Source organism: Solanum lycopersicum, chromosome 4 (assembly GCF_036512215.1).
Source record: "Solanum lycopersicum chromosome 4, SLM_r2.1".
In the NCBI taxonomy this organism is placed as follows: domain Eukaryota; kingdom Viridiplantae; phylum Streptophyta; class Magnoliopsida; order Solanales; family Solanaceae; genus Solanum; species Solanum lycopersicum.
The window spans coordinates 51,887,362-51,909,600 of NC_090803.1; the positions used below are offsets into that span (position 1 = coordinate 51,887,362).

Sequence of the window (22,239 nt, forward strand, 5' to 3'; positions counted from 1 at the left end):
ATTAGATAATTAATAATTATGTATTTTGCCGCTTAAAAATTACTTATGTTACTTTTGTTACAATAACCAAATAAATAATTTAAATCTTCAAAATCAACTTAATAATAAAAAATTAAGCATTTCATGTAAAATGGGTTTATTGGTGAGGATCGATATCTCATTTTTACTTGTTCACCAGTAATCGACATATTACCTTGATATATCATTTTATAACAAATAAAAATGTTATTTTTCTAACCTTAAGTTTTAAAAAAGATGAAAAAGAAATTGCTCATGGTTCAACATCACACTAACAATATATTTGGATCATTGTTATCTATTATATTATATTATAATGTTTGTTTTAATTGTTACTTAAAATGTATTGTATTGTATTATTAAATTTCGTTGTTACGTATCAATGAAAATCTCTATTTTATGGAATAACAAATTTAGTGTATTCCCATTGTTACTTAATTTCTTTTTCCAATTATATTTTTACCTAATATTTTAAAAATACTATTTTACCCTTTATCTTAATTATTTAAACATAGTCAAACCTTTTATCCTAAAATACTTAAGAATAATTAAGTAAATTTATAAATTACAATACAATACGATAAATAATTAAAATGTTACTAAATAATAACAAACAATATAATCTAGCTAAATATTGTATCTATCATACAATACAGTATAATAGAGTACATTATAATATAATATATTATAAAACAATGCGTAACAATGATCTAAATAAAGCGTAAAAGCCAAAAGAATAAGGAACAAAAGATGCCTTCTACAGCTTCCCTATGTACCCCATATTAAATTGTGAAATAATATCTTTCATCGCTTTATAATTTTATTACATATACAAATATAATTGCTTAATAATATGAGAAATGATGAAAATAGTCCTTATATTTGAGGGTAGATTTAAATGATCTTTAAATATATAGGCAACAATTTTGTTTTAAGTATGTTAAAAATTAATTTCAATAAATATTAATCAATCGATTAGTTAAATTTGATGAAATTCATAAAAAAAAATGGAAATTAACAAAAACTCTTGGTAGAGGAATAATTTTGTATTTTTTCTATTTTTTGTTTATTTTTAGAATTTGGTATAGTTTTTTTATTTATATTTTTCAGTATCTACTGTTATATTTTGTAATGTATATTTTAGAATTTGATAAAACTTTTCAATTTTTTATAGATTAATCTTTTTTCATACCTAGATTATTAAATACTATGACAAATTTTAAACAAATAAAAAGGACCAAAATTTATCACATATTACTTAAAATAAAAAAGGACTATTTCAAATTTTACCCTTTAAAACATAATGGAAACATTTTGTCAATTTGTAGAAATAAATAATAATATCAAAGAATTCTTCTAACCAAAAAGACAAAAAAATAAATCAAGTGAATATATAATTACTGATTAATTACATACATAAAATATATTTCTGAGTTTGTGCATAAGCCACCATTTTTTTTTTCTTTGGTTCGAATCGTGAGCAAAAGAAAGGGGAAGAAGACTATGAGAAGCAGAGCTTTCAGAAAACACAGTTTCTGCTAACAATCGATCAATTAAACCCTATCCTTTTCAGGTTTTCTTCTAACTGTCCCCCCCCCCCCCCCCCTCAGTTATGAGTTGAAAGTTTGATAAAACTGCTAAGGTTTTAATCGTTGATTATTTTTGTTTCTGTTTTATGTTTGTTTTTTTGCAAGAATCTTTGTGAATTAAGACCCCTTTTGAAATCTGGTATCTGTGTCAATTTTAGTTTTTTAATTTGGTTAAAAAAGTGGTTTTTTTTCTGCAAATCTTATAGATGACTGAATTGGATTCATTTTTGATGAGTTTGAAACTAATTTTCGCATTAGAATATCAAGAACAGTGTGAATATGATGTGGATTTTTGGGCTATTGAGTTTACAAAGATGGTTTAGACTGGAGGATTGGAAATTTTGGAACTGGCATGCTAGTTTGGGTGTGTCTCGAGTCCTCCACTAATTCCATTGGATAGTACTTGCCGCATCTATCAGTAATAAGTATTAGGTAACTTTACTTTGTTTATTAAGGCTAGAACAGATGGAAAGAAATCTTCCTCATGGTTCTCAACCTACTTGATTGACCACTAGGCAATACCTATAGGTACCTAAATTTTATTTGTTTGAACTGGAGTGTTTTTTGTTTGGTTAGGGATTGTATGACAGAGCTGGGATATTTGTGAGATTTAGTGAAACCCTTGTTTTTATAGAATTTCCTTGGAGAAAGTATTGAGTAGTGGAATTAAGCTGATGGATTGCAGCAGAATGGATATAGAGGATAAATATTGACGACCCAAACTAGTTTGTGGTTAGGGGTGACTGAAGAACCTGATACGGAGTTGCTTCTTTTGAATTCAAGAGTAGAAAGTTTATCTGATGTTCGGTTGGATGAGATTAGGACTTGAAGCTTGTTGCATGTAAACTTAATTGGATATGCTTTAGTGTTAGTATTAACACAATGAGATCTGTGCGAGGTAAAGCTGCAATCAATTGGTTTGATTCATATTAAGGATCCGTAGTAAACATAATGCCAAAGTTTTCCAATGGCTTCTATCATATGTGTTGAAAATAGCGTATCTAAACTTAAAAATGGCCTTAGCATGTTGTCCTTGACCCAAATGTAAAGCCACTATAGACTTACATTATCCTCTGAGATTGACAGTCTGTCATCTCAAGTCCTAGTATGAAATTTAAGTTCATTTATCATGTTTCAAAATGCCTCTTATATATGTGCTTGGCATCTAACACACATCATTGGCAAGGCAAATTCAATTTTCATATCTTAATTATTAATTCACAACATTTCATAAATCAAACAAGTATCAAAATTAAATAACATAATAGTTAATTATGAAATAATTAGTATATTGAAAAGGATTAAATTGTCCTTTGTTATACTATTGATTTATATATTTTTTAATTATTGTTTAACTAAAATTACTTTCCGTCTACATATGTTGTTAATGTGATAAAATTGACTCAAATTTTCTTACATGTTTTTTTCTTACAAAGTTAAAATATGACTCGAATTTTATCTAAAATTCTTATGATCAAACATTAATTTCCAAACGAATTTTATTTGTGATTAAACAGACCTAAGAATTAAAAAATAATCACACCTCAGCAAAAATAAAAACAATAATACAAACCCCCACCCCAGCGCGCTCTAGTTTGGGTTACAGTAAACGCCGAGCCCATAGTCCCGTTGATCGTCCGTCCTCCGTCGATCTTCTGCCGGCGAAGTAGTGTCAGGTACTTGCCGTTGTATCGTGTTTTTTTTTTGGAATTCATATGTAATACAGTTTTCAATTTACCCTTTTCCTGGGAAACTATGCTTACTTTTGGATGGATTTGATATAATAAATGAGCTAAACAATGTGTGTCTGTTAGTTTAAAGTTTTCATCTTTAAGGATTGTTAATTGGTTTGTTGATAGGTAATGCAAATATTTGCTGATGTAGACTCATACCTTAAGTTTTTATAGCTTTGTAGAGTTTTTATTGGCTAGTGTGTGGGTGATAAGATGAACATGGTTTTCCAATAGAGTGTTATGGATTAAACTCTATGCGATTGTGAATAATAACTTTTTTTCCGAACAATGGTCGAATTATCATGATTATTATTGAATATTAATTGTGATAGTATTAAATTGAATCGATTATCATCACATAGGTTTGTTGAAATTCCATTGAGAAAAAAAATAGGTCTGTGTGACATTTATAACTTCACTTAAATCTTTTGTTTCAATCAGATTGTTGCGGCATTTGGGAATGGCGAACAGCAGGTATGAATACGTGAAATGTTTTGAGGTGGAAGATGAAGTAATGTACCCAAACATCATTGTCGTTCAAATTGATGGCCGCGACTTTGGCTGGTAAAAAGATGTTTAAATGTTTATGGTTTGCGTGCCTTTATATTTTGTATTCTTATCTTTTTGCAAATTAAGCCTAGTCTAGTAATTAAGGTAAATGTGTTGAAATCAAGAGATATCTAGTTAAAAATTCTATATAGGTTTTGTTCAGGTTAAGTGCTAGTTCTTGTCAATTGGTGTTGGTATATCTTGTGAATGCACTCTTGCTGCTTGATAAAAAGTATTCCGTTTTGGGTTTTGCAGTATTTGATTTTCTAATTTGCATTGTATATGTTTAGTTTCTCGGAGAAGCATGGATTTGAGAAGCCGAATGATGATAAAGCCTTGAACTTGATGAATGCTTGTGCTATTAAGGTATTAGAGAACTTCTCTGATGTTATATTTGCATATGGATTTAATGATGAGTACAGGTATGATGCGTTTCTTACTATTAGACAATTATGCCCTTTTTCTTCCCCCTTGAATAGCTTGATGATGTCGTACAACGATTTATGCAGTTTCGTTTTGAAGAAGGAAACCACATTTTACCAGAGACGAGCAAGGTTTGTAACCTATTTCATATCTCAAGAATTTGTTATCAGTGTTTATCAATAATTATTTTGACTCTTTAGAAAGAGTAATTTGAATGATGCACTTTGTCTTGTTAGTATTATATATCACTGGTACGGTATAAAATTATTGCTCTTGCATTGACTCATGTATGATAGTGATAATCTTATGCTTCTTGAACACTCTTTGAATGATTGCATGATAACTTTGTATGTGATTCAACTAGAATCATCTTTTCTGTTAACTACAATATACAAATCTCTTTCTCAGCATTTGGTTTGCTAGGTCATGTCCAATTTGTCTTTGATTTTGGATCATCATCTCAACATTTTTTTGGTTTCATGATAATACACCAACAATCTATCATTATTTAAACTTCGTTGTTACATTGATCTGGTGCTGGGGAACTGCATCTTATATAACCAGTCTTAGCAGTGAAGGTAATTTAATTATGCTTATTAGGGATGCTGCTGTCTCTTGGATAGATTATCAACTTTTTATCTCTTTCTCTTAACCGCCATGTCTATACCAGTTTGAACTATCGTTTGATTCCCCTTCTTTAGCATGTTCTTGTTAAAGTGGGTTAGAGTCCCACATTAATTTGGGAATGGATTGATGGTTTGCTTACATGGACTTTGACAATCATCCCCTCATGTGCTAGCTTTTGGGGTTGAGTTAGAACCAAGGTTCATCTCTTTATCATGGTATCAAGGTTAGGTCCAAACCCAAATCATTGTTTTCGATGTTGTAGCCCCCCTCTTATATTGTCCACTCTCCAAATGTCCAGTTCTTGACGTGCGGATGTGTTGAGTCCCACATCGGTGGGAATTAAGGTATTTGATCTCTTTATATGATCTTGATCAATCCTTCCCTCATGAGCTAGCTTTGGGGGTTGAGTTAGACTATATATTTCTTGTTCTTTTATAATCACTTTTGAGATTTTGTTAATGAGAAGGAAAATCAGCGCCAAATCGCTATAGGCCCTTGTGGTAGCTGGCTTGAGGAAATGCATAGGAAACAAGTATTAGGGAAATATAGAGATTGATCACAAACTGTTCTTAAGAAAGCACTAGGACAATGTTAAGGCGTGGTAAGCTGTCCTCACATTTGTCTTCTCACGAAGATGACCACCATATACATGTTTTTGTTTTTGAGATACTTATGTGGAGTTGAGTAAAATGGATTATAAGATACAAAATATCCCTCTTGATTTAGTCAAGAAGGCAAAGAAAAGAGAGATGTAAAATAATCTTTGTTTCTTCATTTGAGATGAAGTTGCTCGTGATTTTTCTAAGCTGACCAGAAATTTCAACGTGCAGCAAAATACTATCCATTATTGTGTCTTTCTTCTCATCTACATATGTAATCAAATGGAAAGAGTTCTTTTCTCGAAAGGAGTTAACTGTGCCTCCATCATTCCATTCACGAGTTATCAGCTGTGCATCAATGGAGGTTCTTCAGGCATATCTTCTATGGAGGCAGACAGAATGTGAGTTCTCGTATTGAATATTTCCAATTAATAGTTCCTGGAGGAGTTGAGTTCTTAAAATCTGATGCTAAAGGATATTGGTTCTTCTTACAGGTCATATAAGCAATCAATACAATACTTGTTTGTGGAGGCTGGTGTTTTCTGGAAAGTCAGAAAAGGAGGCGAAAGAGATTCTGAAGGTGCTGTAATTAAGTTTGAGAGTAAAAATTGAATTGTTTCCTATGGCATGCATATTTATGGGTTTTTTTCTTGAATATTATTCTTCTTCTATTTCAAATTTAGTTAACACTAAGGGGTTGTTTGGTAGCTGGATAAAATAAGTTTTATCCATGTATTAGAGTTTGTATAACTTATACGACGTGTGATAGGTGGATAAGAAAAAAGTTATTCGTGTACATAATTAATACGATGTTTGGTAGGTGGTAAGGAAAAAGTTACTCATGTATATAATTAATATGGTGTTTGGTAGGTGGATAAGAAAAAAGTTATACATGCATAAAATTAATACGACGTTTTGTTGACAATTTTGAAATTTGCATAACTAATATATGTCCACCAAGGCTAGGAGCCTAGGACAAATGAGAAGAAATCACCTAATGTTTCTGTATTTGCTGGGATTTGAACCTGAGACCTCACGGTTCTTAATCCACTTCACTGACTACTAGGCCACACCCTTGGGTGCTCTATCTGTACTTAAAGAATGTACAAAAGCATTTTCAAATCTTTAAATCTTTTCCGACTTCTGTGGGAATTTGAGTCTGCCTTGTCTAATATGCTTTCAATCAGGCAATTCTCATATATAGATATGTGATGTGCTCTTATGACCTCCCTAGTTGTTTATATCTTCTTTCCCTTGGGTTCTCTTCCTGTATCATAGGTGTGCTCTAGGGTAAATTTTCTTTCCACCCTCATACTTTTTATCTTGCTTGTTTTTGGTCCAAAGATGAAATTCTTAATGATTGATGGTTGTATTCACCAATTTTCACAATAATAGCTTGGGCCATAGCTGGATTAACTGCATTTTTTTATATTTTGGATCTACTTACTTACTTTTGAAGGCATTTAAACAATCATTTTCAAATTTATGGTTGGACTCAAAGAATCCTAGACTTGAGGCTTAATAGTGTTCTGACAAAAGCAGGGAACACAAAAGCAGGAGCAAAATGAATTACTCTTTCAGCAGTTTGGTATCAACTACAAGGACCTTCCGCAGATTTTTCGTCAAGGGTCTTGCGCCGTCAAGATAAAGGTAGCTACCTTCATCCCTCTTCTCCCAGAAGAGTATATATTGGTATCTGCATGTGGTGCATCTGCCACTATCCCTTTTTTTGTTGTTTAGATTTGAAAGATAGATAAATATGGCATTTGGATATAAAAACACGGTTTGGAAACAATTGATGTGTGTGGTTTTCTGTTTTGGATGATTGGATTTAGGAACTTTTTTGAAGAATGATTAAATATTAAAAAAATTGAGTCAGAAGAAATGGTTTAAAATGGTTTTGATGACATTTCGAACGAGAGTGGGAAAGAGGGCAGACACTTCAGTTTTTGTCCGTCTTTGTTAACAAACTTTCCCCAAGGACCGCACACACTCTCTCTTTTTGTCTAAATTCTTCTCTTTCTTTCTTGCAAAAAGTAAACTAGAAAGCAAAACCCAGCCCTATAATTTTAGAGAAATGTTTTTTTTTTGTAGAATTTAACAAGTTCTTTGACTTGAAATGTTTGCATACTCATACAGTTAAATGGTAAGCCTAAAAATGGGTAAGAGTAGTAGTAATTGAATTCCAAAGTCTGAGCCTTGTTGAGGTCATCTTATTGTTGTGCTTCTTCGCAGAGCAGTTATGTGTAACTCTTATATTTTTGATATAAAAATGGCATGTCCATTAAAGGACTCTTTTGCGACGAGCAGACATATTCTTTTCATGTTTAAATTTTTCCTCTCAATCACAAAAAGACTGACACAAGCTCTATGCTTAAACCATGAACTCTCACCCCCACCTATAGGAGTATAAAGGGAAGAAAAGGAGGTATATGCGATGCAGTTTGCTCATCACGAATACGTGGGTACTTCATATCATGCATCTTCATGTCCACTTTGACAATTTATATTTTCCCTTTTAACACAGGTGGACGATACTGTGAAATACCGTGAAGATGGCACTCCTGTTAAAAGGCCAAGGAAGAAAGCGGTCATAGTTCACTCAGAAAATGTAGCAACAAAAAGGTTCTGGAATAACTACACATGCCTTACCGAGGAACTTGGTTCGCTCGCTGAAGGGATTAACAAGATTAAACCCGAGTATTTGAGGTCTTTCCAGTTTGAAAGCAGGTTGATGTTATCTATTTGGATTGTAGTTCGGGTAGACGGTTGTCATTTCCATAGGTAATTCGTGCCTTTATTTCTGCCGACTTGTCTTCTCTTTACTGTTTAGTGACCTCCTGCTCGAATACCAAGAAGTGTTGATATCATTCTTTGTTGATATGTAATTGCGCTTGTCTTTTTATTTTTCCCTTTTCCAGTTGATAACGTTTCTCGTCTGTGATGCTCTTTAGACTGAATTATTCTTTTTGCTTCAAATTCCACGTTTCATGTCAAAAAGATGCATTATTCTTGCTTCTTATTTTCATCAAGCATAAAATTTTGTAGGTAATATGCATTTTCTGGATAACAATATGATTTTCTATTTTGATATTATCAACTCGTTCACCTTCTTTTATATAAGAAGTTGAGGATTTGGAGTTATCCTCATCCTTTATTTGAGAAGTCGATGCTCTGGAAGAAATATTAGCAATATAATCTACTGGGGAAATATAAGAAGAGTTAGATCTAGGCATCCTGGCCTGCAATCCTATACTATCTGTATAACTCATCAATAAATTCTGATCATTAAATTTGATCCTTACCGTTCCATCTGGAGTCTGTTCAATATCAGATATATCCGAATTTATATTATTTCTTGGAGGAACAACTTCCTCAATAACCCATTCTTTAGGAAAATCAATTTCATCCCATTTAATAGGTCGTCTTGTTATAATTTTTGATTTGGTAAAATTTGTTTCTATTAAAATGGTCTCATTTTTAAAATCTATAATTTTACACATAGGATTTAAAATATATAGAGGTTTATAGTAAATTCTATAACAAATACATATAACTTCAGTACCAGGCAAATAATCATACCCATTTAATTTAATACTCAATATTAAAGTATTAAGTGAATTTTCATCATTTAAAGAGATCTGTAAATTAGGATAAACATTAAAATAAACAGGACCATAAGCCAAACTAGTTTGCACTGTCCCTACAAGAGATTTCTTCCAATTCTGATTTCTTCCATCTCTTAGAGCTGCTATAAAGCTCTCTGGTAAGTCTCTTAATGTTAGGGGTTTAAAAGCAACTTGTACCAGACCAATATGCATAAATCTATAATTTTCCCTATAAGGGGCAAAATCATTTCCAGAAAGAAGTTTCAAAGTACCATGATCAGAAACCATAGTAATAGTTTCTTCAGTGGTTTTAACAATTCATTTAAATCCCATTTTTTCAAATGTTCCCATTTGGTATATTACCTTAGGTTGTATTTTAGGAATTGTCCATCTATTAAGGAGATCAAGCTGTTGAGGCATATCATATTCTTCTTTTCTACTGTTTTTAGCAGTAGCTTGTTTTTTTATGATATTCATAATTAAATCATGACAGATTAACATCACCTACTACTACTGACCACATGGCTCTGATACCATACATGCTAAGTTCCAAAGCTGGCGGTACATGCTAAGTTCCAAGGCTGGCGATAGTCCGCACGGCCATACAGACCTCAACATTTGGCCTTACAGACCTCAACATTTGGAACCAAATACGACGGGATCGCTTCTATGTAACTACCGATTCGTTTACGAGTTAGATAGTCCAAGGATAGAAGGATCTTTTACGGCTCCAACATAGCCCAAATAACGCCTCACACATGGCTTTAACATGGTCCTCAACAGGAACTCCGGACTAAGCCAAGATCTTCTCACTCTCGGACTACATTATTTCGACCCTAGAAGCATCGAAACAGTCCAAGTTCCATGTTGTCCATAGTTTAGGTTGATATTAATCTGTCAGTAAGTGTTTAGCCTATCATTTAGGCTAGATTAAAATAAAAAACAATTTTGAAATAATAATAATAATACCTTTAGTAGATCTTCAGAAACAGATAGCAAGAACAACTGAAATTTTATTTAACTTAAAAGTAGAAATTTACAAGAGTGGAGAGAGGAATACAAAAGATGTGTGGCTCCGTGCCTGCTTTAAAAAATAGAAAAAGGATCCTTTTATAGAGAAGGATCTAAGAAAATGTTAAAAACTATGACATAAGTGCTTACATCATATTATATTATTGGACCGACATAGGGTCCTACTACTTTATAAAGTTATGAAATTATTTACAATTGATTCCGTTCTTTTAGTCCTTTGCGATTCCTTTGCCTTTGGACTCTTTTGTGCTGGAAGATTCTTCCACTTGATTTTGAAATTTTTGAAATATACCAATAATTAAATTTAACTACAGTCTTTTGTTCCGGGTGAGTATATTCTCTTTCCCTCATAGTGCTTGTTCCCCATTTTTTATTATGATTTTTGAAAAGTTATAAACTTTCTTGGTATTCGCTGGGTAGAAGTGCTGAAATTTAGCAGACCCCATTGATGAGAGTATAATCTTCCTGCAACAATTTCAAAATCAAGTGGAAGAATCTTCCAGCATAAAAGAGTCCAAAGACAAAGGAATAGCAAAGGACTAAAAAAACGGAATCAATTGTAAATAATTTCAAAACTTTTATAAAGTAGTAGGACCCTATGTCGGTTCAATAATATAATATGATGTAAGCACTTATGTCATAGTTTTTAACATTTTCTTAGATCCTTCTCTATAAAAGGATCCTTTTTCTATTTTTAAAGCAGGCACGGAGCAACACATCTTTTGTATTCCTCTCTCTACTCTTGTAAATTTCTACTTTTAAGTTAAATAAAATTTCAGTTGTTCTTGCTATCTGTTTTTGAATCAAGTGGAAGAATCTTCCAGCATAAAAGAGTCCAAAGGATGTTTTCTATTATCCTAAGGCCAACCCCTCAGGATATTCTTTTAGAGGAACAAGAGTATATTGTCTCTAATAGTTTTAGTGGAACAGAAATCTATGAATGGAATATTGATGGCTTTACGGATAGGCAGACCCCATCGATGAGAGTATAATCTCATAATGCATCCTGTATTTATAAGTAGGTACACCATATGATGTCGTATCAAAGTATCTTATCATTATTTGCCCATGATCATCTCTTCATTGTAGATCCTTTGGTTCTAAAATGAGTACTATTTCATCTATCTCGTTCTTATCATATATTTCCACATTTTCTATAGCTTCTTCATTAACTATAGATGAATATGATGGCTGAGTTTGTTGTTTGGATTGTATAAAATCCATAAATTCTCTGTACATTGGATGGTTGTCATCAATTCCTGATATTCCAGTAGATGTTCCTATAATATTTGCGGCTATTAGCCTTTAATTTCCTAATTGAGCCAGAATATTATTGTTTCCCGTATGCATTGTTCTTCCTCTTCCTCTTCCTTTATTAGAGGAAGAACTCCAGGATGGTCTCATTATCCTGTAAAAAGAGTTTATTAAATCAAATATCCTCTAGTAAGAAAGTCAGGGAGACTTTTATCTGCTCCTTTCTTATAATATATTTCAAAATCAAATGGGGCTAGTAAAGCTTGCCATCTTGCAAACATTTGTTTGGATACATCATGTTTTACATCTTTGCTAAAAATAAATTAGCTGCTTGGCAATCAGTTTTTATAATAAACTTTTGATTATATAAATCTCCTTGAAATTTTAACACACTTTTTACTATAGCTAAAATTTCTTTAGCTATCGTAGCATAATTTTTCTGGCTATGATTCCATTTTCCTGAATAAAATTGTACAAGATATTCCTTTTTTTTAATAGGAGAAATTTGTTTGAGAATTCCCCCGTAACCAATATCAGAAGCATCCGTCTCAACTATTTTTTTCCAATTGGGATTGGCCAAAGTGAGACATGGTAGGTTATGAACCTTGTTTTTAATATGCTGGACTGCTCTTATAAGATCTTCAGTCCATGGTTTAGGATTCTTTTTAAGTCTATCATACAATATTGCCGTATCTTTGGCTAAATCCTTCATAAAAGGAGAAATATAATTTAGGCTTCCTAAAAATCGCTGAAGCTGAACTTTATCAGTTATAATATTAGGAAATTTTGATGCAAATTCAATACTTCTTTGAATAGGAATAGTTTTTCCTTTTTCAATATTATGACCCAAAAATCTCACAGTTGTTTGAAAAATTTGCATTTTGGTTTAGATATAACCAAGCCATTTTGGATAATAATTTTCTTGAATAAATCAAGATGTTTAAAATGCATTTCCAGAGTTTTTGAAAATATGAGAATATCATCTATGTATGCAATGATAAAATTGCTAAAAGGATTAAAAATATCATTCATAATTTTTTGAAATTCTGAGGGAGCATTTTTCAAGCCAAAAGGCATAACATTCCACTCATATTGTCCCATTGGGACATTAAAGGCTGTTTTGTATTTATTCTTATCAGATATCTGGATTTGCCAGTATCCGAATTTTAAAATTGAATTTCGAAAATATGATGGCGTCATTAAGCCTATCCAAAAGATCTTTCTTATTGGGGATGGGGTATCTGATAAGGATAAATACAAAACAGCCTTTAATGTCCCATTATATATATATGTGTGTGTGTGTGTGTGTGTGTGTATATATATATATATATATATGTAATTTCACAAGTATAAAAGTCATGTCAAATATTGAGCATGTAATTCGAGAACTCTAGTTTGGACTTGCTGGTTCATGATCTTGATGGGATCCACTGTAGGTTTTGTGAAGATAATGGCTTTCAGAAGCCAAATGATGAGCAGGCACTGAAACTTATGAACTCTTGCGCGGTGTCTTTGCTGGAGATGTTTAAGGATATTATCTTTGCATATGGAGTGAGTGATGAATACAGGTATTAGTTCATTTAACATCTTTGATTCACTTTTAACATATCGTTTCCTTTTCCTATTTCTTTTATCTTGAGAGAGATCAATTTTTCTTTCAGCTTTGTTTTGAAGAAAGATTCTCTATTGTATCAGAGGTGGTCAAGGTAACTCTTTCATCACCTTTCTTAAGTTCCTAGGTAAGTATAGTGTTTATCTAAAACCACATATTAGGAGGGAACCAATTCAAGGTCAAAAAATCCTTCTTCCTGTTTCTAGAATCCATGATGCTTGTAGATTATTTTGACACCACTCAGCTGCAGTTGCCAACCTGCAAGAACATAGTGCAATTATCTGTGAACAACATGCTAAAAGATCCTGCAAAACTTCATTTCTTGTGCGTAATGCAAGTTTTGTCAGAATGTGTCCTATAAAATGCTTGCTTGTCTGAATGGTGGAATTTCCCTTCTAGAATATTTTGCATTTGCAAAAAATCTCTTACATACAACGATTTCTCAAAGCTTTTTCATTAATTTGGTTAAGTTTCAGGGTAGAGTCTATTTGGCAACTGTATGAGGGCCATCCTCAAGTAGTTTACATAATGTTTTTATATTGACTTTTTTTTTGTCGGTTATATTTAATCTAGTTATATTGACTTGCTCTTATGATTTTGATTATTTCAGTGAAATTGTCTCTGCTGTTGTTTCTCTTTTCTCTTCCATGTATGTGATGAAGTGGAAAGAGTTTTTTCCTGAGAAAGAGTTTAAAGAACCACCTTATTTTGATGGACGATCAGTTTGCTATCCATCATCTGAGATTCTTCGAGATTACTTGGCTTGGAGACAAGTTGATTGTGAGTACTCCCTTTTTATTTTATTAAGAATTTCAAGCACAGTAATCAGGTTATATGAAGAAATGGGTTTTTATGACCTATTGTTCTTGCTGGCAAGTCAAAGAATGAATTGTATCATTTTAACAATCTTATGTCAATATATTGACTTGTAGGTCACATAAACAATCAGTACAATACTTGTTTCTGGCTGCTAGTTAAGTCTGGAAAGAGCAGAACTGAAGCACAAAGCTCTCTGAAGGTGTGGTATCTCATTCCTTAATTTATGGCGCAGGTCTCTTTTTTTTGATGAAGTAGCATGATCTATTATAATATGTGATTCTATGGATTATTTTGCTGTCTAAATCTTCTGGATTATCTTTTTTATGCCATGTGCACCTTGAAGAAAATAGTCTTGCAGCCTGTCGTGGTGAAGTATCAGTATACTTGTTGACATCACACATTTTGTATTTAAGGGTGTGATTTTTTCACTTATAGTTCTGATAGCCAGAAAGCTGAATGAAAATACATTTAGTTAATCTTTTCTTTAAGCTTCTTCTCGATTTTGCAGTATCCTTATTTGAGCCTAGCACATGGCAAGTACTTCAGTTTTTTGAAGGGTACAGTTAAAAATTTTGTTCAAGCTATCACTTATTTTTTGAGCACTATTCTGGGCATGTATCTCTTGGAGGAACATAGTTATAGAAATTGTGATTTTCACAAAGATGAGATTATGTTAAAAGCATAAGCCGACATACTATGTGAACTCTTAAGGCACTGAAGCCTCAATCACTAACGGTAGAGTTCTCATCCACATGATTGTGACACGTAATAGTGTAAATGAATATTTTTTTGTAATTTGATTCTGTAGAAATCGACTATGCACTTTAATTTAGACCGTCAGCGTTGATTTGACCTTGATAAAGTAATCTGTTAGTTCATATCTCTCTCATCCTGTTCTGATCATACACAAGCAGGTTTCACTATTGAGAGTAATCTTGATATTCCAATGACCACATTAACCCTTTTGTTCTGCAGGGTACTCAAACTCAAGAAAAAAATGAATTGCTTGCCAAGTTTGGCATTGATTACAATGCGTTACCAATGATCTTTCGGATGGGGTCCTCTGTTTTCCGAGACACAGTAAATCTCTCTCTCTCTCTCACTGCTGAAGATGCTATGTTTGCTTGAAGTACTTTATGTTGTTTTTGATGATATTGCATACAAAGCCTGTATCCTTTAGCTTTAGGCTTCTACCACCATATGGATAATAAACTGTGTGCTCAAAAAAGTTCTGTCGTGAATATAAACAATACAAGTATAGTACCTTAACAAGTGTTTTCTGGTTCTTAATGTGATAATTAACTCCATCATAAGCATGTTTTCATTTAAATCCGGCAGATGTTCAATCTCAAGTACATTTGCAACAACTGCCATTGTTTTTGACTTCTATTATAGACGAAACCGATGGAGTGGGTATTCACTTTTACTTTTTGCTTTTGAACCCAGGATGAACCAACAGGAAATGAGAGAGTAGTTGTTGAACATTGTAACATAATTGAGACGAGCTTTTGGAAAGAACATCCAAGAATACTCGATGAGGAGGAATCATTGCTAACAATTTTACGGCCCCATAGCAATAAAATGCTTCGATTGTCTTGAAGTTGAGGAGCTGCTACCTAAGTTATTAACCAAATCCAGTTTTAATCACATTAGAAAAATAGTTCCAAACTTTGTCAAATATGTAGACTAGCCAATTGATTTTGATTTTTTCTCTTTTTCTTCTTTTAGAGATTTGTCTAACTAAACTCTCCTGTATATTACAGTTCACTCAAAGTTCATTTAGTAAACAAGATTTTTTTGTTGTATCACTTTCTATATTTGTTCTCATCTTCTTAGCATACAGTTAGGGACTCCTAAAACCAGGCATAAGTAATATGACATTGGTTGGAATTGGAGAATTAGCCTTCCATTCTTTTTGAAAAGTAGGTAAATCGAAAAATAATCACGTAGTCCGCCCCTCAAATTTATGTAAATGGCAGCACTTGACATTGAGAACATTATAATTTTACAACATATCAATAAACTATACATAACACATTCATTTTTAACAAAAAAATGCAGGTTCCTAGACTGAAGAATGTGTCTGTCCATGCACTTGAATTTTAGAATGCAGACTTGAGCCATCTGGAATCCCCAATGGTGCATTTTCACATGAACAATTATCAACATTGAATAGCTCCCACTCTTTGATACCACAGCTATCTAATGCAGATATCAACCTTTGTTTTTCCTTCTCAGCTGGATATTGTCCATCTGGGCTGACAAGAACAGCCCCAGTATATGACTGCCCCGCCACTCGTGCAGCTCCATGATAGTGGAACAGACCCCAGCTCAAATCATCAGAAACATCCACAATTGTCCAGAACTCGTTTGAAACGACTCCATTATCCAATACACTGAAGTGAAATGTTCCGGTAACTTTTCCTCTTTTCACTCTATACTTGCGCCTTCTCCAGACTAGGTCTCCTTCAAGTGTTCTTACCTGGAAAACTGGTTCATACCAGAATGATCCTCTAGCTTTTCCCCGATAGAATAATTGGTACTGGCATGGAAATTGATCATAAGCTGGATTCTGCCCGGCTACAACGCGCCAACTCCATTCCAATGTCCCTAACCAACCAACAAGGAGGTCTTCAGCAATTTCAGAAGACAATTTCTCCCCTCGAAACTCTGCCATTGGAGTCACATAAGGCTTTTCAGGAATCTTTGCATCAAGTTCAAGACAATTATTCTTCTGTAGCACACAGAGAGAGAACTCTTCCAGGTATTTGCTCTCATAGGAAGCAATACAGCGATAATTGCATACCTGATCTACAGGGCTGCAGTTGTTCAAGCATTGAAGTGCCTTTCTACAGTTAGGATCTAATAGACAGTTCAATATCTGAGGCCCGCAATTTGTCACCATGCAGTTCAAAGTGGAAAATCCTTTTGCTCTAAGGTTCTTCAGTGTTGAGACCGGTGTTATATAAGCATTAATTATAACTAATAAGCAGAACCGTATGTCATCAGAATTATGCCTTTCCCAAGCATCAAACACTGTTCGGGTTATCTCCACAGATTCATCCAGTTTCTTAGATTGAGAGAATGGAAGTAAACTGCTAAATATGTCTCCCCTTTTTTTAGTTTCAACAAAACTTCCACCTAGCTTGTTTCTGAGTTCCATAGAGGAATCAAAGCATATGATGTTTGGGACATTCAGGCTGTTAGACTGTATCCAGTTGACTGATCCTTCCTTTGTGACAGCAACGACCACCAAAATGTCAGCATGATCCAGTTCATTGCTGACGTGGTTGGCAGTTTCATCTTCAGATTTGACAAAGTTGTCAGAAAAGACAATCATTTCAAATTCTTCATCAACCCATTTCAGTCTCTCTGCCTTGCATTTATAAAAGGAAGCAAAGTACAACATCATCAACAAAGTACAATTCATATATATATACTCTTTTCCCTTTCTTTTTCTCTCGTAACTAGTATGTTTCCGTTTGCCAGATTATCTCATAATTTCATTCCTACAAGTAGCTAAACCAGCAGCGGATATTGCTCATCATCAAATTCCACAGGATGATGAAGCAACAGAGCAGAATTTCAGCAGTCTATCAACTAGTTGTATGAGCAACATATTTTTGAAATCCGGAGCCCAACAAAAATTTCAAAATGGTATATGAAATTCTTTTTTAACCGAAACGGCAAAATCGCTCACGAGGTAGCGATTTTGTCTGACGAAAAAAAGCAAAAATGCTGCTATATGAAATTTTTGTTAACATTTTTCGCCTTTAGGCTCCGGACTCCATATTTTTGTTCCTTTCTATTTTACTCAAAAGACCAACTTCAAATTGTGAAAGCTTCCTAGTTTACTTTCCAATGAGAAAATCGGAAAGAACAAGAAAAATGCTACATCCTTGTTATAACCTATTTTGCTCGAACTCATCAAAAGAGTAATGCATTTGCAGTCGGACTTAACCATCAAGGACGAATATGTATCCGAAATTGAACGCAAGGACAAATATATCAAAAAAAACTATTACGAGGACTAAATATAACCGACTTCTCCCACTAAAGTAATAATAGTGTCAGTAACAACTTAACTTTAAAATACGCTATTTATCATCATGATTTACAGCCACAAAATTTGAGAAGAATTTATCTTGGGATGAAAGGAGTATTTGATTTCTAGAAAATGCTCAACTCTGTATATAATTTTCGAGTTGAAGAAAGTAGTCAGAGTTGCAAAATACTCACAGTGTGAAGCATGACGTCAAGCCAAGGAGTAGATTTGAGAGGGCTAACACTACCCTCTCCAACAATCCCCACTATTCTCACCGGACCCCTCTTTTCTTCTGCTTTATCCATCTCCACCGCACCTACGATTCTCCCACCACCTGTAATTTTCCGCCAAAGAAAATAAGGAAACATAATTTTCCGGGAGTGGAGAACAAAATCGTTCGGAAATCCGGCGACACTGAACCTCCCGTTTATCGGAAAAGTTGCCGGAGAATTGATTGTGGAGGACGATAGTGCTACGTTTAGCATCATGGTTGATAAAAAAAACAAAGGTAAACGGGTCGGGCTTTTATAAGATTGTATATTCCAGAATTGTAATCTTCCGTTGCAACACTTTTAATATTTTTTCTTAAAATTATATTATTTTTTTACGTAGTTTACTAGTTATATATATAGTTAAAAATTTCATGTGTTTAATTCTCAAAAAATGAAAAATTAGGAATTATAGACTACACTTTACTTTTTTGGAAGTTTTCATCCAAAGAAAATTCCAAACAAATCACAATGTGTAGGACATATACTAGACACACAAATAAAATAATTAAGATTTTAATTTAACTGATACATACAATACAACAAATTACAAATCACTTATCAATGAAAAAAGCAGAAATATGATTGACCATCTTCCATGTTGATCGATTACAGCTTGATGGAGTTGACGAGTAAAGCTTCGATTACAGCTTTCACGTTATTTTTTGGATCACTATATCCATCTTGATTATTCTTGTAAACGACATCGATCAGACGTGTTAAGTTCACGACACGCATCAAGATTTCAGTAGGCATTGAATCAGTCGACTTAATGCACTCTTTGTTCAAATCCTTCCATGCATTTTCAGCTATTTCAGAAAATTGTGCACTTGCTTCTTCCACTGATAAATTATTTTCTTCCATATAACATTCTATTCCCGTAACAAGTTGTCCTTTTTCTTTCTCAATCTGTAAGGGAAAAAAAATCACTACTAAAAATAATAAAAAATTCTATGGATGGGAGTAGGTCCAAAAAATCAATTGTCAGTCAATTTTTATATATATATATATATATATATATAAAAGACAATCACCGAAGATCTGTCAATTTTTATTTTCATGCAAAAATATATTTTCTTAAAAAAATTAACAATCCTATGATTTTTAATATTTATTTTTTACCAAAAAAAAAAAACGCGAAGGACGGGACCAATTTTTGAAGTGTAAAATTGAAGCGGAAGATTTATATAAATAAAAATGGTGAAAATATTTTAGTAAAGATCATGTATGGTTAAGTGATAGAATTGTCTAAAATCATAGAAAATACTTGAGTTTGATCCAGAGTTATTTTATTTTATGTATATTTATCAAAGACTAAACCTATATTTTGCACAGTTTCTCATTTTCTTTTAAAAAAATGAGTGCGTCCATCTATTTTTTTGTTTATAAAAGACATGTGTATATGTACATATGACAATACCTTATAAGTTGCTATATCATCAATAACTCTACCAATTATTGCAGAAGCCACAAGAATTTTTGGTTTATTCATCATCCAATCAAATGTTCTCTTTGATGCTAATTTCATGCCCAATAATGATGCTGGTCCAAGTAGATAATAAGTTCCAGTAACCAATGCATTACCCAAATACTCTTTAAATGATGGAATTTTCCCTTCAAGAAACCATTCTGCTTCAATATAATAACTCTTCACAATTTCTTTCATCTATTCAAAAAGAAATTAATTAAAATATATATATGTAGTTGAAAAATTCATAATATCAAAAGAAAGTAATAATATTAGGGTTTTCAATTAAGTAACATACTGCCTCTTTGACATAATGAACTCCATTGAATCTATCTTGTTCTAATTCGATTTCGATTTCATACTCGTTGAAGAGATTGAGAAGAGATATATATATCGGTTTCATATAAGTTGGAAGTCTATCAACTTCACTTATATCCCACCTATAATCATGCAAAAAAGAGGTTAATTGATTGTAGATATATATATTTTTTTCTGTCTTAATTTATATGACATACCGGTCTACAATTTCTGTGAAAATAATCAGTTCATCAAGAGTTCCATAAGAGTCATATGTGTCATCAATTACTGAAATCATAGCTATGCATTTTGCAAGCATAACTCTAGCTTGAGAGTATTGTGGTTCAAAGTACACACCAACTGCCCAAAAAAAACATTCCACCATTCTATCTCTCACATATGAAAGTTTTGATGCAAAATCCAAATCTTTCCACCACCTTCACAATAAACAAGAGTAATGTTTAGTTAACTTAATATATAATATATACTGTTTCGATTTAATTATTTGTCCTATTTTAACTTGATATAAAGTTTATATATGTAAGTCAAAAAGACTTTTGAATCTTCTGATAAATATATCAAATGTACCACAATTTACTTTCTTTAATCTTTTAATCTTAAACATATCACGTAGAAATTTGAAATTAAAAAGTTACTAAAAATACGAAAGAATTAATTAATATTTTTAAAAAAAAAGAAAGTAGGACAAGCAACTTACTGAGTGAGTTCACAAAGCTCTTCCTTGTGTAGCACTTGTAACAAATTGTAATCTAATTTGGCAAACCTTAGTAGTTTTTCATTTCTTGATTCACATTCTTCATATATTGAAATGTTAAAATGTGCCTCAGCTCTTGGGATTCCTCTATGAAGAGATTGCATAAGGGCATGTGTTACTTGTTTTTCAAGAGTAGAATCCAATGTATGTACATTTGTTATCTTCTCAAGATGGAATTTTGCAAAAATAAGTGCATCCTCTAATATGTCATCACCATGTTTTCTAACATGTGCTGCTTCATACAAACTTAACAAGCCCTTTGTATTTGCAATTAGAGCTTTCTTGAATTCTCCATTGTTGTCCTTAAATTGGTTGAAATAATCTAATTCACAAAACATATAATATCGTTATGTCAGAGTTACTGTTGGATGTGTGAACAAAGTCTCATATCCTCATATCAATAATTGAAAAAAAAGGTGTGATTATATTATCATCATGTTAAAAGTATCTTCAGTCTAGCAAAACGTAAAACATTTGTTGAAACTAATGTGTATATATAGAAACATACCAGAAGAGATTGGATATCCATGTTGTCTAAACAATCGAAAATATAATGCAATCTTGTGTAAATCATCTTCTTCATGAATGACATTTTGATCAAACATCTTGCTTAGTTGATCTTCAATCTCCTTCTCAAAGTGATAGTAAATTCCAAGACGTTCAAGAGTGTCAATCAAATATATTTTTTGTTCAATGTCATTGCTAGTAGTAGTAGTGCTTATTATCATGTGTTTTACTTCTTCTTTCAAACCCTCAATCTCCTCTGTGACTTTTTCGGATATCTATAAAGACAAATAAACAAGCATATCCAGTCAGACCATATTCTATAACAGTCGTCATCTATAATAATAACATGATTTAATTAAAACAACATACATCATTATAAAGAGATTTGATTGTATACATATATTTACCTGATTAATCCGAGTAGAATTGCTAAAAGTATTTCCCCATAGACTAGGAGAAAAATTAGCCTCTAGACGAAAAATTCCATTTTCATGATTTACATTTCCAGCCAGTGAAGTCATTGTTGCTATATTGTGATAATACTATGTAAAATCTGAAAAATTACTCAAAAATTGGGGTTTTGAGTGTTTTGTGCTTAGTCTTTTGCTATTGGTATCACTATTTATACAGAAAATTATACTAATTTAAAATGTGAGAGAAACACATTTTAGAAATTGAAGAAATGTTAGGCAGCATGCCATTTAAATATTCTATCTAGGTGTTCTATATATTGTTGAATATATTACTTTTCATGGTCTTTAATTTTATAGTGTAACTAAGAGATGTAGATAAACATAGCAGTCCAAGTTATATATACCAATTTTTTTTTTTTTTTTTTTTGTATGTGTTAAAAAGCTTATATTAAAGTGGGCTTAAATTAAACAAGATTTCTTTTTATATGGTACATTTTCCTTGGTGCTTTTAAAATTTAGAGCGATAGACACATGATTTTTTATTGTACTCAAATTTTACATCTTTTTAATGTTTAAATATTTTTTTTAGGTTTAAAATAAAT

The 22,239-nt window shown here is 32.5% G+C and overlaps 3 protein-coding genes and 1 long non-coding RNA gene across 8 annotated transcripts; 1 reads left to right on the top strand and 3 right to left on the bottom strand.

Annotated features, from left to right (window-relative positions):
• The first annotated feature begins 1,342 nt into the window (after window positions 1-1,342).
• LOC101259833 (tRNA(His) guanylyltransferase 1) lies at window positions 1,343-17,315 on the top strand. 5 transcript variants are annotated; one of them, XR_011220727.1, is made up of 16 exons: window positions 1,442-1,591; window positions 3,782-3,904; window positions 4,180-4,311; window positions 4,399-4,443; window positions 5,770-5,939; window positions 6,033-6,118; window positions 7,081-7,188; window positions 8,066-8,322; window positions 12,869-13,000; window positions 13,094-13,138; window positions 13,655-13,824; window positions 13,977-14,062; window positions 14,839-14,943; window positions 15,925-16,002; window positions 16,102-16,277; window positions 16,368-17,315. XR_011220727.1 is itself a non-coding variant. In XM_069297178.1 (15 exons), the coding sequence occupies exons 2-14, from the start codon at window positions 3,801-3,803 to the stop codon at window positions 15,967-15,969; spliced, it is 1,485 nt and encodes a 494-aa protein (XP_069153279.1). In that variant the 5' UTR covers window positions 1,442-1,591; window positions 3,782-3,800; the 3' UTR covers window positions 15,970-16,002; window positions 16,102-17,315. The 5 variants fall into 5 exon arrangements, 4 of the variants coding, with proteins under 4 accessions (XP_004237472.1, XP_010319791.1, XP_069153279.1 ...); XM_069297178.1 differs by having other exon boundaries at window positions 16,102-17,315; XM_004237424.5 differs by lacking the exons at window positions 15,925-16,002; window positions 16,102-16,277; window positions 16,368-17,315 and adding an exon at window positions 15,310-15,671 and having other exon boundaries at window positions 1,343-1,591.
• LOC112941371 (uncharacterized) lies at window positions 7,424-10,229 on the bottom strand. Its single transcript, XR_011220728.1, has 3 exons — window positions 10,116-10,229; window positions 8,191-8,510; window positions 7,424-8,102 (listed from the first exon to the last, which is right to left on the bottom strand). It is a non-coding gene; the product is annotated as an uncharacterized lncRNA (long non-coding RNA).
• Window positions 15,827-18,583, bottom strand: LOC101260129 (uncharacterized). The gene is made up of 2 exons (XM_004237425.5): window positions 18,103-18,583; window positions 15,827-17,239 (listed from the first exon to the last, which is right to left on the bottom strand). The coding sequence occupies exons 1-2, from the start codon at window positions 18,394-18,396 to the stop codon at window positions 15,929-15,931; spliced, it is 1,605 nt and encodes a 534-aa protein (XP_004237473.1). The 5' UTR covers window positions 18,397-18,583; the 3' UTR covers window positions 15,827-15,928.
• On the bottom strand, window positions 18,583-21,820 carry LOC101245838 (vetispiradiene synthase 1-like). The gene is made up of 6 exons (XM_069297179.1): window positions 21,226-21,820; window positions 20,661-21,039; window positions 20,161-20,379; window positions 19,944-20,085; window positions 19,598-19,843; window positions 18,583-19,086 (listed from the first exon to the last, which is right to left on the bottom strand). Exons 1-6 carry the CDS (start codon window positions 21,443-21,445, stop codon window positions 18,787-18,789), a joined length of 1,506 nt encoding a protein of 501 aa, XP_069153280.1. The 5' UTR covers window positions 21,446-21,820; the 3' UTR covers window positions 18,583-18,786.
• Between the last annotated feature and the right edge of the window lie 419 nt (window positions 21,821-22,239).

Coding starts and splice junctions, on each gene's coding strand:
- LOC101259833 (XM_004237424.5), top strand. CDS start 3,801: ATGGCGAACAGCAGGTATGAATACGTGAAATGTTTTGAGGTGGAAGAT. Junction 6,119..7,080: donor AGGCGAAAGAGATTCTGAAG/GTGCTGTAATTA, acceptor TGACAAAAGCAG/GGAACACAAAAGCAGGAGCA. Junction 13,139..13,654: donor TTGTATCAGAGGTGGTCAAG/GTAACTCTTTCA, acceptor TGATTATTTCAG/TGAAATTGTCTCTGCTGTTG.
- LOC101245838 (XM_069297179.1), bottom strand. CDS start 21,445: ATGATAATAAGCACTACTACTACTAGCAATGACATTGAACAAAAAATA. Junction 20,086..20,160: donor TTCACAGAAATTGTAGACCG/GTATGTCATATA, acceptor GCATGATTATAG/GTGGGATATAAGTGAAGTTG. Junction 19,844..19,943: donor TTCATTATGTCAAAGAGGCA/GTATGTTACTTA, acceptor CTTTTTGAATAG/ATGAAAGAAATTGTGAAGAG.
- LOC101260129 (XM_004237425.5), bottom strand. CDS start 18,396: ATGATGCTAAACGTAGCACTATCGTCCTCCACAATCAATTCTCCGGCA. Junction 17,240..18,102: donor TTGACGTCATGCTTCACACT/GTGAGTATTTTG, acceptor TATAAATGCAAG/GCAGAGAGACTGAAATGGGT.